Genomic DNA, 14,781 nt, shown 5'->3' on the forward strand with positions numbered 1-14,781 from the left:
TAAATAACTTTATAAAATTAAAAGTGCAATCTCAATTTGATATTAGAACAAATAGGCCCCACTTACTGAATTATAATTCTCCGAGAGCAAAAAAAAAAAATTGTAATCTTTCGGCAACAGAATGACTCTCTCTCCAAAATCATTTGCCTACGAGAGTCAATGATAGGCAAATCTACGGTAGAAGTCATGTCGCTAGAAAGGGGATATGACAATCAGAAATTAGTTGAGAGGCATGGCTTACAGTACGAGGAGTTTGGTGGTTTTGGAGTGAAGGTGGATGATGGTGCTATCTTGGGTTGTACCAAGCGGATTCCACAACTTAGTATTCAGATGGGAGATTATACTTTGACTAATGACTTCTATGTGCTTCCCATAGAAGATTTCGATGTGGTTTTGGGCATGCAGTGGTTACAAGGTATTGGGCGTTACATTATTGATCACCACCGTATGCAATTAGAGTTTCTTTCTGGTGGGCAGAAGGTGATTTTGAGGGCAGCGTCAGATGGTGGACCTAGAGAGGTGACTTCTCGCACGATGGAGACCATCCTTAGGCATAATGATGTGCTTTGGGCTACACACTGTTTGGTTAAATCCAAAACACCCATATCTCAGGATGACCATGTATTTCATGTGGACATTCAGTCAGTGATGGGTCATCACGGTAGAGTCTTTGGTGATATACCTCCTGGAGTACCACCAAATAGAGGGTTTGAGCATGGTATAGAGTTGGAGGATGGAGCGAAGCCAGTGATTACTACCCCATACCGTCATCCTAGAGCCTATAAGGATGAAATTGAGAAGACTATTCATGAGCTATTGGACATGGGTTTCATTCGGCCTAGTTCCAGCCCCTTTGCTTCTTCTATAGTGCTAGTTAAGAAGAAGGATGGGACTCTACGGATGTGTGTAGACTATAGAGCTTTGAACAAGAAGACAATTAAGAACAAATATCCCATTCCGTGCATTGATGAGTTGTTAGATGAGTTACATGGGGCTGTTTACTTTTCTAAGATTGATCTTCGTTCAAGCTATCATCAAATATGGGTACGGGCAGAGGATGTACACAAGACTGCCTTCCGTTGTCACTACGGGCACTATGAGTTTCTGGTAATGCCTTTTGGCCTTACCAATGCACCAGCTACTTTCCAATCCTGTATGAATCATATCTTCAACAAGCAGCTGAGAAAATCGGTTCTAGTGTTTTTTGACGACATATTGATTTACAGCAGTACTTGGGAGGACCACCTCAGACATCTCGAGGAGGTACTTAGCATAATGGAGAGTCAGTCTCTATTTGCTAAGCTCTCCAAATGTGAGTTTGGATTGAGGGAGGTGTTATATTTGGGTCATGTGATCAATGCTGAGGGGGTGAAGGTGCATGAAGAGAAGATTCAAACGATTCAAAATTGGCCTGTTCCTCGGAACATTACTGAGTTACGAGGATTCCTTGGGTTGTGTGCTTATTATAGAAGATTTGTGAAGGGTTTCTCGTAGTTGGCAGCACCTTTGACAGATCTCACTAAGAAAGGGGCTTTCAGATGGATAGAACAAGCACAGGGGGTCTTTGATAGACTCAAGGAGGTTATGAGTACTTGCCCCAGTTTGGCACTACCTGATTTCTCGCAGCCATTTGTCCTAGAGTGTGATGCTTCGGGTTTCGGTATAGGAGCAATGTTGATGTAGAATAGACACCCCATTACCTATGAGAGTAGGAAGCTGCAAAACAATGAAAAGTTGTACTCTACCTACGATAAGGAAATGTTGGCTATTATGCATGCGTTAGCTAAGTTCAGACAGTATCTTGTTGGCAGCAAATTTGTGGTGAGAACAGACCATAACAGTTTGAAGTATTTCCTAAATCAAATAGAGCTCAATGATCGACAACAAAAATGGGTTAGAAAAATTCAGGCTTATGACTTTGACCCGAATTCATAAAAGGGAAGAATAATACTGTGGTTGATGCACTCTCTAGGAAACCTTCATTGGCTGCCCTATGTTCATTGAGCGAGATTTCAGCGGATTGGAAGGCTCAACTTTTAGTTGAGTATTCCAAGGATCAGTATGCTTGTGAGATCTTGGAAGGGTTGATAGTGGATGACAGATACAGTGTGGTAGATGATATTATCTACTACAAAGGCAGGGTTTACCTTGTTCCAGGTTCTCAGTTGAAGGAACAAATTTTGCATGCTCTCCATGATACTCCTACAGCAAGACACCCAGGATATGGTAAGACTTACAGGGCGGTTCGTGAGAGATTCTCTTGGAAGGGTCTCAAAGATGATGTTTTACGCCATGTCCGTGAGTGTATGACTTGTCAGTAGAACAAGTCAGAGCATACCTACCCAGCAGGATTATTGCAGCCATTACCTATACCGGAACAGAAGTGGACGGGGATCTCAATGGATTTCATTACAGGTCTTCCTAGGGTTCAGGGGAAAGATTGCATTTACGTTGTTGTGGATAGGCTAACAAAGTATGCCCACTTCTTTCTGATTGCATTAGATTTTACAGCATATCAGGTGGCTGAGTTATTCTTCAAAGAGGTGTTTAGACTTCATGGTCTTCCCAAGACCATTGTGAGTGATAGGGACAGCAGATTCATGAGTTCCTGCCACCCTCAAACTGATGGGCAAACAGAAATAGTCAACAAGTGGGTTGAGGGATATTTGTGTAACTATGTGTCAGGACAGCAAAAAGCATGGGTGCGTTAGTTGCATTTGGGCGAGTATTGTTATAATACTACGCATCATATGTCCATTGGCATGACGCCTTTCAGAGCTCTCTATAGATATGAGGCATTATCTTTCACTGATTTGGCATTTAATGACAGTAGAGTACCCTTGGCTCAAGATTGGTTACAGGAAAACCAGGATGTCATGAGATCTCTTAGGGAGAATTTACAGCAGGCCTAGAATCAACAAAAGATGTACGCTGACAAGCACAGTATTGAGAGAGCATTTGAGGTGGATGATATGGTCTTTCTACACTTACAACCATATTGGCAGAGCACCCTAAAAAGGGGGGGAGCTGAGAAGCTCAAACCAAGTTTTTATGGTCCATACAGGATACTCAGGCGAGTGGGAGAGGTTGCATATGAGGTTGAGTTACCACCTGGCAGCAGAGTTCATAATGTATTTCATGTATCTTGCTTGAAAAAGGCCCTTGGATAGCATATTACGGTTTCACCCGAGTTACCTCCTATGGATGAGGAAGGTAAATTGATTTTGGTCCTTGATGAGATTCTTGAGGTGAGGGAACAGCGGCTGAGAAGCCGGGTGATTCAAGAGTATTTGGTTCGATGGAGAGATCTTCCTATAGAGGATGCCACCTGGGAGGGTGAGAGCATTTTACAGCATCCAGCATTACAGTTGCTTGTGGGCAAGCATCTCCGAGAGGGGAGGACTGTCATGTCCCCACTCTAGCTCAGTCTAGCAAAGACATGTGAGTCAACTTATTATGGGGTATTGTAGGCTGACAGGGTTGGATAGAGACCTAGTATGGTTATTCAATGTTGGAGACTTGGTGTTCTGGCGATTATTGATCAGTTGGGAGACGTTCCTTGTTTTTAGGAGACAGTTCCTATATTTATGGGGTTCATTCCTACTTTTTAGGAGGTATGATCATGCACAGGGTTGGGTTTCCATGAGTTTGCTCTTTGGGTTCAGTTTCAGAGGGATAGAGCTTGTTTCCTAAAATTTAGGAGCATCCCTAGATTTTAGGGATGAGACTGTCAATGGATCCTTGATTTCCGACTTCAGTCACAGACAGGTGTTAGGATGATTTTATGGTTTGTGATGTTAGTTGGGCATTTTGTAGCTATTTGGGTTATATTTTTAATATTTCCTAAGTTAGCGTTTAATAATTAGATAAGGCTAACTTAATAGTCATTTTGGAGTAATAAGGGGAATTTTGACCTCATTTGGATGCATACCCCTTGGTGTGATAGCTCGTTGGAAAGGTCTTGAACTTTTCTAAATCTTTCTCTTTGGTTTCAGGGCGATTCAGTGAACGGATTTATGTCTATGGAGAAAAAGGGTCATTTTTATTAACATTGCCACTTTAAAATAAGACTTAAATGACTTTTGTAACCCAACGCCTTTTCGAGTCACTTTAGGGCTCGATTTGCTTTGGAAGGGGTTATAAGGAGATGGAGGCGTCATTCCTCATTCATATTATGCGTTTTAAACTTGTTTACAAATTTGCTCTACTTGGGCGATTTTATTCTGGGACGCAAACCCCAGGGTATTTACTGGCTGGGACGTAACCCTCAGCAGTATTTGGTCTTGGAATTTTCAGTGGTATCAGCTTTTATCAAGGAAGGAGGACGCCATTTCAGCTTGGATCTGCAGTATTGTTTAGCTGGGCACGATTATTGGTACATGGGAAAGTGAGCCTTGCAGCAGTAGCCGCCATTTGCAACACTTTGAAATATAGAGAGTCAAATAATCAACAGCAGACGTTTGCATGTTCACAGTCCTTTTCCATCAGCCAGTTTGGCGTCATTGTTAGGGAAAATGTACTCAATCCTTTATTTGGCTCTATAATTCAGAGATCTACCTGGTACGATTTGTATCAATTCTGATTTTGCTGCATATTGTTATTTATTTTTAGACTCTTTTCATATCATTTGCTCCTTCTCATTTCTATGTTGAATAATCATCAAAAACGCAAAAACAAACAAACTCTTCTGCATTTCCGTCTAGTTCTGCAAGAAAACTTTAATAAACAGGAAAAAGAAAATTAAAAAGAAAAAATATAATTAAGCTACAGCAGATTAGCAGCAGAGATCCATCAAGGATCTTTCACAGTCCCACCAGCTACAAACATAGTATAGAAGTAGTTAGTGATGACCTTATATCCACGAATTATGGTTGTGAGCAAATTAAGGATGTGGCCACACCCATCATAGTTACAGGTACAATTGACACTGTTAGGATGAATGCATATGTCGATAGCAGTGGAGAACATGTTGCACCAGGTTCTCCCATGGTTAAATCCATTATAGGTGTTTGTGATAAGTCAGATGATAGAAGTTATATTCAGTACTATGACAACAAGAGTTGGACTAAGGTAAGATCTTTTTATCATGGCTGCATAGAGAGTACTCCTCACTACATTTTTTATCCACACACAAAGGATTTAGTGATGCATAGGTGTGGATTGGCTCTGAGATTGTACCATCATTTGCAGGATGCACTTTTTCTATTTGTAGTAGATGGGATTAGTGGTTTCAAGTTTGATTACTTGTAGAGTCAACACATAAGTAGGAGCTTTGCAGAGGATGGAGATAGTGGTAATGTTACAAACACCTTCTAATGTTCGTATCTCCATATAGCATATGGATGTGAGTTCAATTTTCTTTGGGACCCAAGTGAATGACACAGTTAGCACTGTAGTTCGGGTGGGTCCCATTGACCGGCTTCACCACTGTGGGCATGGTGAAGTTGAGCTCAAAGTTGAGGAGCAGAAGTCTGAGGATATTTTTACTAGCAGGCTTTTTTTTAGAGGTTGGGATCCTCTAGTGTATCAGGATTTCAAACAAATTCCTTTGAGGAGTTTATACAATCAGGATTGCCTACAACTTTCCTTTTGATCCTCCTATGCATGACCCCTTTCAGATGCACAATTCTATTGTGCATGTTGGACAATGTGTATTATAGCTCACTTTGCACAGTATTGAGGACCAAGCTTTGTTTGCCTTCCGAGTTGCTTCCCTATGAGATATTCACTCCTGTGGTATCTATAGTTGGGTTCGATTTAGTTTGGCAGGATTTGTCAATTGCACTTGAAATGATGTTACGAGATCTGGTTGATGATCACACGGACATTACACAATTCTACCCTTGGGATCCGGGTGGACAAATGTGTTTTTGGTTTCTGAGATTGCTTGGGGACAAGCAATTTCAGGAAGGGCGGATTGTAATGACCCCTTTTTCACGTCATCTTTCAGACAATTAGCCAATTTCTTGACCCTCCTTGGCTAATGGAGTTGTTCAAAGGGTTTAGTTGGCAAAGCCTAAAATAGATTCCCACTCTAGTAGTCAAGGATGTTTAGCCTTGCTCTTCGTTTGAATCAAATTAGCACACTTGCTATTTATAATAAGTGTCTCTATAGGGAAAGTCATAGTTTCTAAGTTTAGTGGAGTATCTAGATAGTTTGGTAACAATATGGAGTTGTGGCGACATTGACATAGCTTCCAGTTGAAGACTTACTATTTATAGTAAGTCATTATGAGGGAGTTTCTATATCTGGCAAGGGCATTCAAACTCGCAGTATGCATGGTGTTCGAGTCAAATTAGCACACTTACTATTTATAATAAGTGTCTATTTAGGAAAAGCCATAGTATCTAAATAGTTTGGTAACAATATGGAGTTGTGTCGACATTGACATAGCTTCCAGTTGAAGACTTAGTATTTATAGTAAGTCATTGTGAGGGAGTTTCTATATTTGGCAAGGGCATTCAAACTCGCAGTATGCATGGTGTTTGACTCATTTGTCAGTTAGCTTAGTTCGGGGGCACTTACTATTTATAGTAAGCCAATTATGTTCATGTTGCTATTTTCAGCAGCACTTCAGGACTTGGTATTAGCAATGTGCATCAGTTGACAAAGTGGAATAAGTTTATTGGCTCAAGTTCAAGATATTGATTATTAATAAAGAAATAATTATTAATAAATACTTATTAAAAGTTATAATATAGAGATTTTATTTAAATGGGGTGAATTGACTTAAAAGTACATTAAATCAATATGTTATAAAGTGGCACATAAATGATTAACCTAAGTCAACTTGGGATATTTCGATGGCATCATTAATGATGGTTATATTAATTTATATATTGGTGCAGAATTATGAGGAAGGATGAATTAAATATATTAATTCAAATACAATCAAAGTATAAACTTTTATGTTATGTGAGGTGTGTGTTGGAAGCCTATAGTCAGATTGCATTAGGAAAATATATAAGCCAAGAGAATGCCAGTTGAAGATTCATTCTATTATGCACTTTGATTTTATAAAATTGGTGATTGAGTTGTGCCTAATGTTTGAGCAATAAGAAGTTGGAAGAACTGGAATTCTTCTAAGAATTTTGCACTTTGAATTGGTTGATCTCTACCTGTAAATTGTGGCAGTGTTAATCTCATTCAGAGATTAGAATTGTGCTTAATTTGGTAATCAGATTGTGATCATGCTTCAACATTCATATCAGTGATATTTTGCGAACTTTAGCGTGAAGATTTGTAAAGAATCGCTTCCATTAGAGGCCAGTTTTTGGAGTTCCATGCAGCTGCATTACATCTGTTGGCAGCGGCCATTTATAATAGGGTTACAGGCTGTATTTTGAAGGCAGCATTATACTTAACAGGGCTATGAGATCATTTGGAAAGTCTGTGCTTGTTGTTAAGGGCTCACTTTTCATTTAAGGGTGCCAGTGAATTCATAACTGTTACCAGAAGCAACGTTGGAGACTTCCATTCTTCAGGAAGCTGCAATTTCTCAAAACAATTCCAGGGCTTTTGAAATTCAGAAATCCAGATTCAATAATTATTAACAAAAAATATTGTTGCAAATCCCTTTGAATGTAAACATTTGCAAACAATTTAATAGTGGAAAAAGCATGTAAGTGCATAGTTAGTAATTTGCTATTGAATTTGAAGCTTGGTAATTTGAATTTCCTGCATTGGTATATGTTTGGAAATGTAAAAACCATTAAAATACAAAGAAATCAAGCATATATACATTCAGAAATCAGAATTTAAGGATTTCACGCCAACCATTTGACAAAATGTTAAAAGGTCAAGATTGAAGTTTCAGGGGTAGAACCAACAGGGTTCTTACATTTTCTAAGATAGATCTACGATCTAGCTATCATTAATTAAGACTTAAGCAGGAATATATCTATAAGACAACCTTGAGGTCTCGCTATTCCCAATACAGATTTACAATACTACCTTTCAAACTCACAAATGCTTTCGGCTGCCTTTATGAATCTGATGAGTAGTGTATTCAAGGACTGCTTAGACAAGTTTGTTTCAATATTTCTTGTTGACATCTTACTTTATGCTTGGAATGAAGAGGAACATAATCAACATCTGCAGAGTGTTCTTCAATATCTGAGAGAACACAAATTATACAGGAAGTTGTCCAAGTCTACTTTCTTTCAAAAAAGGTGCAAAATCTGGGACATATCATCTCTGCAGAGGGTATTTCCATAGATCCAAGTAAGATTAAAGCTATAACAGCATGTCCCCCACAATGTTCAAGAAATGAGAAGTTTTATTGGGGTTAGCAGGGTATTAGAGAAAATCTGTGATGAACTTCTCTCGTATTGCATGCCCAATTACCTCCCTTCAAATAAAAGCTAAAAGACTTACATCGATAGATTTTCGCTAGAAAGCCTTATAGTGTTTAAAGGAAAAGCTAACTGCTGCACCTATGCTCAAGGTCCTAGACCCATCAGGACAGTTTTTTGTAGTTACTGATGCCTTAGGAGAAGGTTTAGGAGGGGTTTTGATACAATATGGACAAGTAAATGCTTATGAGTTTAAGAAACTAAAGAACTATGAGCAAAACTATGCACCTCGTGATTAAGAGTTCATAGCTATTGCTCACGCCCTCCAAGTATAGAGGCATTACCTCTTGGGAAAACCCTTTGAACTTAGGTCAGATCATTAAGGCCTGAAATATATTTTCACATAACCAAACTTGAATGCTAGGTGAAGGAAATGGTTGGAATTGATCTCCAATTGCGACTTTGAGATTAACTATATTAAGGGTAAGAAAAACAAAGTAGCCGATGCTTTAAGCCACAAGAGATATATTTTGGCAATGAAGACAGTTGGTACTGATTTCAAAACCAAAAACCTTCAACAATTGGTAGGGGACGAGTACTACAAGTAGGTCAAACAAACATTACAAGAGGACCCTCACGATTTCAGATATGAAAGTTTTCAGATTGAGCAAGATGGAATGTTGAGGTATTGAAGTATATAGTTTATACCCAATCTTCCTAAGAAGATTTGTTCTCAAGAAGCTCATTTTGTACCCTATTCAGGGAATCTTGGTGTTGCCAAAATGTTTTTGATTATATGAAAACAGGTTTTGAAGGGCCCTTGAAACCTTGTTACAAAAGCATAAGATTTAAAACCATAGTAACGAGAATCGCCTGAATTGGCGATTCTGCGACCAGATTCATGCTGGGCGATTTTTTTTGCATCGTGAATCGGTATCGCCGATTTCTGAGACATGAATCGCCTGAATTGGCGATTCATGTAAAAATCACCAAAAATCGCCTTTAAAATCGGCCATGAATCGCCCGCGGCATGTAAAAAGGGAAGTTGAAATTTTTTTTAAAATCACTTGTTTTTTTCACTTTGTTTTTGACCTATTCTCTTTGTTATAACCCTAAAGGGCCTTCTATTTGTTAAGCATGAGTAGAAGAGAGGAAAAGTGAGAGAGAAGAAAAGAAAAGAAAAGCCATAGGTTTCCAACCGGCAAGAAAGAGGAGCACCAAAGAGATCAGCAGGCCATTTGGGGAGCCCATCAATTGCTTTGGGAGCATTAAGGAGCCAATATCAACACTCCTCAACTCATTTGCAAGAGGTAAGTGCTTATTTTTTTCTTGCATGTTAGTGTATTATGCATTTTTTGTTAAATTTTTAGTGTATTATGTATTTTTTGTTAAATTTCTATAGTTTTCAAGAATTTTAGTGTAAATCTTGAATGTTTTTGGCTCCCATAGAAATTCTTGAAAACTATAGAAATTTAACAAAAAACACAAAGCAAATAGGAAAATGCAAGTTGAAGGGTTAAGGGGTATTGGCTCCCATGTTCCCGCATCCGCAGCCGCATCCACATCTGCATCTGCATCAACTTCCGCATCCGTAGGTTGTGTTGGAAAGGGTTCTTCTAGGCCTCCTTTTTATCCTAGTTCTTCTGCTTGTGCTAGTGCTAGTGCTAGTCGATCACATATTGAGACAGAGTCCCACACCAACCTATTGCAGCCTAGAGTGCGAAAAAATAGAATGGATAGTTACTTTGTGCCCCGCACTACTCCTGGTTCCCAACCCACACTTGAGGGCATGGGTTTGAACAAGGAGATTCACGATGCTGCCAAAAAGGAGATATGCAAATTTTGGTACTTTTGCAACATTCCATTTATTGTAGCCAGGTAATTGATTCTTTTTTCTTTGTTTTCTTTAAAGTTAAAATTAAAAGTAAAAGTAAAACTTTAATTATATCTACTTGTTTTATAATTTGAGTCTTTGACCTCTAAACTTTTATTTGTGACAGGGCTCCTTATTGGCAGAATATGATAGATGGGGTTGCTATTTGTGGTTCGGGGTCTAAAGCCCCAACTGAGGCTGAGTTGAGCGGATACCTCCTGGATGAGATGGTAGAGGACATGAGGGTTGACCTCGAGGAGAACCGAAAGGAATGGATTGCAAAGGGTTGCACCATCATGACTGATGGTTGGACCGATAGGAGGAATAGAACACTCCTCAATTTTCTTGTATCCTATGGAGGTGATTGATCATTCTACTTTCCTACATACATTGTAAATTTTGATTTGTTGAATGCTAATTCGTTATTGATCCATTTAATATTATAATTCGTTTTTTTGTTACTTGTAGGATATACCATGTTCATAAAATCCATTGATGCTTCCGCACATGTGAAAAATGCCACATATTTATGTGAGGCTATTGAGGAAGTTATAGCAGAGGTGGGGGAACAAAATGTGATCCAGGTGGTGACAGATAATGCAGCAAATTATGTTGCAGCAAGTAAACTTTTAACTTTGCAAGTTTTGAAAATAAATTTATTTGAATTTTGAAATTTGAGTTTCTAATTGACTTAAAATTGTTGTAGGTAAACTTTTGATGGAGAGGCACCCCACCATATTTTGGTCCCCTTGTGCGGCACACTACATTGACCTCATGTTGGAGGAAATTGGCAAACTTGAGTTTGTCAAGTCATGTGTGGAAAGGGCAAAAAACATATGCAAATTCATTTATAATCATGCATTTGTCCTTAGCACAATGAGGAAGTACACAAAAGGCAAGGAGTTAGCTCGCCCAGGTATCACGAGGTTTGCCTCGAATTTCATCACCTTGCAGTCCTTGTTGACATCAAGGGATGGATTGAGGAGCATGTTTGTTGGGTAGGAGTGGATTTGCTCTTCCTATGCTACGACCACTGTAGGGTTAGATGTGGCGGATTGCATATTTGATGAGGATGGTTTTTGGAAACCCGCTAGAGAAATCCTTAAGGTAAATTTATTGCAATTTAACATTTAGTATTTTGCTTTTACTTTAAGTTATATTATTTTATATTTAAGTTTTGACTCAATTTTTTTGTTTTACTTTATATGTAGGTCACTGAGCCCCTTGTAGCTTTGCTACGAACTGCTGATGGGGAGAAGCCCTCTATGGGCTACATTTATGAGGGCATGGATAGGGCCAAGGAGGCCATCAGAGCCCAATATGCAGGAGTGCAGGAGAGGTATGGCCCTATTTGGGACATCATCGATAGGAGATGGCAGAATCAGCTCCATCGACCCATCCACGCAACAGCTTACTATTTGAATCCGGCATTTCGTTTCTGTCCTGAGTTCAAGGCAGATGCGGAGGTTCTCACTGGCTTATACACAGTGATTCAGAGATTGAGTAGCGATGAAAATAGCGCTGCTGCGATTGTTGAGCTAGACCAGTTCAACAATAAGGAGGGGCCACTTTTCTCTGGCAGGATGGCCATAAATGCTCAGACAACACTACAGCCAGGTAAAAATTAAATAATATATTCAATGTTCATGAATCTAGATTCTAAACTTAAAGTTGATTATATAATGCATTAATTTTAGAGTTGTAATTTGTAAATGAGACTAATTGTTTTTGTTTTTTCCTTATTTCAGATAGATGGTGGCAAATGTTTGGGGCCACAACCCCAAACCTTCAAAAAATTGCCATCCGCATTCTGAGTCAGCCGAGCAGCGCTTCTGGATGTGAGCGCAGTTGGTCCATGTTCGAGCACATCCACTCGAAGAGGAGAAACAGGTTGACAATGCAGAGGTTGAATGATCTTGTCTTTGTTCATTACAACCTTCGTCTTAGGATCAGACAAATTTTGGGTGCTGACTCCTCTCCAATCATTCTGGAGGAGATTGATCCAGAATCAGAGTGGATCACAGAGACCGTGGACCCAGTCTTCACTGAGGAAGACCGCGCGTGGGTTGACCAGGTGGATGTAGAGGCTGAGGCTGTGACCAGGGCAGAGGAGGCAGCTAGAGCACGTTCAGGCATTGGTAGACGCACACGCACACGCACAAACGCATGCCCTAGCGACGTTATTCATGAACCCATTGCCCATGCAGGGGACATGGCTCGGCGGTCCTCTAGGACCTACCTTACACGCCTTTCTCATAGGCAAACTGGATACTCAGAGGCTGAGGTTGAGGCTGCAGCAGAGCTAGAGGATGATGAGGATGATGAGGCTTGAGCTGGAGCCTTGTTTTTATATTTTGTTTACACTGTATAGATATTGATAGTGATACTGAATCACTGATAGACATATGTTTCAAACTTTCATGGATCTTCATCTTAGATTTATACATATATTTATGATTTGATGTCTTATAGATCTTCATGATTTCATCTTACTGATTCTATGATTTGAATCATTATGATCATTTGATTTTTATTTACTTCAGCTAGCATACAATTTACATTTTACTACATAATGATAACATAGTTACGTATGTGATGGATTTTATGTTTCATGTTTATGTATGTTAGATTCTATTTAATGATGTTATAGTGTTGTTAAGTTATATTCAATAAAGGGTGCATGAAAAAGTCTTACATTGTTAAAATCTTTACATTTAAAAGGTTTTTTCAAATTTTTCGGTTCATCGCCGATTCACTGGCGATTCACGATTCGATTCGGCCGTGCCGATTCCGATACGATTCCGATTCACGTTACTTTGTTTAAAACATTAAAGCCTAGACCAGTCCATTGAAAGAAGACAGAACAGGCCAGCCAAGAGCAGAAAGCCAGCCTAAGAAAGGGACTGCCACAAAAGACAACACCTGAAAGACAACGCAAAACAAAACAAAACTAGGCCCACAAAACAAAACACAATTAACCCAGACCAAAAGCTCTGCAACCTCAAGATCGAGCTTGTCCATCCTATCTGGAACTTGCTTGATCTCCTTCAACTCAATGGTGGCAGAGGAGGCATTCTTCCTGGAGCTAGTCTTGATTCTCTTGCCGGGGCCAACTTGGTTGTCCTTGTTCACTTCTTTGTTATTCATGATCTGAATGATTGCCCTGTCATCAGTAAATCCTTCCAGCTTAATAATGAGGATCTTTATATGCTCATTTGAAGCTTTCAAAATCTTGTAGCTCTGATAAGCGATCTCTTTCGAGGCAGATTCTATGTTATAACTATCGGAACATTTAATAATATCAGTATAATTATTATTGATAATTAAAAAATTAAATTATTCATAAATTTTAAATAATACTAAGATATATTCTCATTCTTATATTTAAAAAGTATTTTTAGATATTATTTTTTACCAACATTAATATAAAAGTGATTTATAACGATATCATTTTTTATTAATGTTGGCTTACAATATAGGCATTGATAAAGGATACTAAAGGTGAGGAATAAAACTGGGGAAGTTTCTTCCCTCGAAGCCATGAATTTAACCACATGGAATGTTAGGGGCCTGAATGCTCCTAACAAAAAGCGCTCACTCAAGCGCAACTTAACATTATTTGAATCAGATATTGTACTAATAAAGAAAACAAAAATTAGCAAATAAGGAATAGAAAAACTAAGTAGAAAATTGGAATTTTGGAAACTTGAATTGGTTAATTCAGTAGGGGCCTCTGGAGGAATTGGAGTACCATGGGATTCAAGGAGGGCTGACTTCACTCTATATATATCTAATAACAACTAGATGGGGGCGAAAGCCTGTAGCTTTAGAAGTGAAGTGAAGTTCTTACTAACAAACATGTATGGACCAATTCCAACACTAAATAAGAAAGAAGTGTGGAATGAGATCAGCAACTTTATGGAGGCAAACCCTACAAAGAATTTCTTTATTGGGGGAGATTTTAACACTACTCTAATTTCGGAATAAAAAATAGGTGGATCTAAAGCAATCTCACAAACTATGCTAGACTTCAAAGAATGGTTTGAAAAGGAAAATCTCCTAGATATCCCAACCTCAAATGAGGTATTTACATGGAATAACAGACGAGTTGATTTCTGCAACATAGCAAAAAGATTGGATAAATTTATATACAGAGGTAATTTATTCGCATTCAACCACCCTTTCAGTTCGGCAATTTTACAAAGTGCAAATTCAAATCATTACCAAATCAGGCTTGATATAGGAGAACCTCATAAACCAACCAGAAACTCATTTAAGTGCAAAATAATGTGGTTCCTAGATGATTTATTGAAGAATAAAAATTAGTGGTGGCATGAAGAGAAATTTGAAGGATCCAAGATGTTTTGTTTCACAACAAAATTAAAAACACTAACAGAAAAATTTAATAAATGGAACAAAGTCCATTTTAATAACATATTTTTAAAAAAATTAGAAATTGAAAAAGCTTAATGAAGAAATTAGCAAAGTAGGAATGGACAACGATAGTTATATCAGAGAAAAAGAACTATTGGCTAAACAAGAAAACATATTAGTGAAAGAAGAAACATTTTGGAAACAGAAGTCAAGAGAGGCATGGCTATCAGAAGGAGGCA

The 14,781-nt window shown here is 38.6% G+C and overlaps 2 protein-coding genes across 2 annotated transcripts in view; one reads left to right on the top strand and one right to left on the bottom strand.

Moving 5' to 3' along the window:
* LOC149578572 (Flavin containing amine oxidoreductase family) overlaps positions 1-14,781 on the bottom strand; it is a 238,478-nt gene that overhangs the window by 143,401 nt on the left and 80,296 nt on the right. The window lies entirely within an intron of this gene.
* On the top strand, positions 10,874-13,063 carry LOC149578573 (uncharacterized). The gene is made up of 4 exons (XM_089815423.1): positions 10,874-11,275; positions 11,380-11,785; positions 11,917-12,391; positions 13,003-13,063. The coding sequence occupies exons 2-4, from the start codon at positions 11,434-11,436 to the stop codon at positions 13,061-13,063; spliced, it is 888 nt and encodes a 295-aa protein (XP_089671549.1). The 5' UTR covers positions 10,874-11,275; positions 11,380-11,433.

The sequence above is a fragment of the Cupressus sempervirens genome, chromosome 1 (assembly GCF_028749045.1).
Source record: "Cupressus sempervirens isolate cs-2001-9-10 chromosome 1, ASM2874904v1, whole genome shotgun sequence".
In the NCBI taxonomy this organism is placed as follows: Eukaryota; Viridiplantae; Streptophyta; class Pinopsida; order Cupressales; family Cupressaceae; genus Cupressus; species Cupressus sempervirens.

Excerpts from the sequence above, each read along its gene's own strand:
- LOC149578573 (XM_089815423.1), top strand. The coding sequence starts at position 11,434 with ATGGGCTACATTTATGAGGGCATGGATAGGGCCAAGGAGGCCATCAGA. Across the intron at positions 11,786-11,916 it reads TCAGACAACACTACAGCCAG|ATAGATGGTGGCAAATGTTT; the intron begins GTAAAAATTAAA and ends TCCTTATTTCAG. Across the intron at positions 12,392-13,002 it reads GCAGGGGACATGGCTCGGCG|CCTAGACCAGTCCATTGAAA; the intron begins GTCCTCTAGGAC and ends AAAACATTAAAG.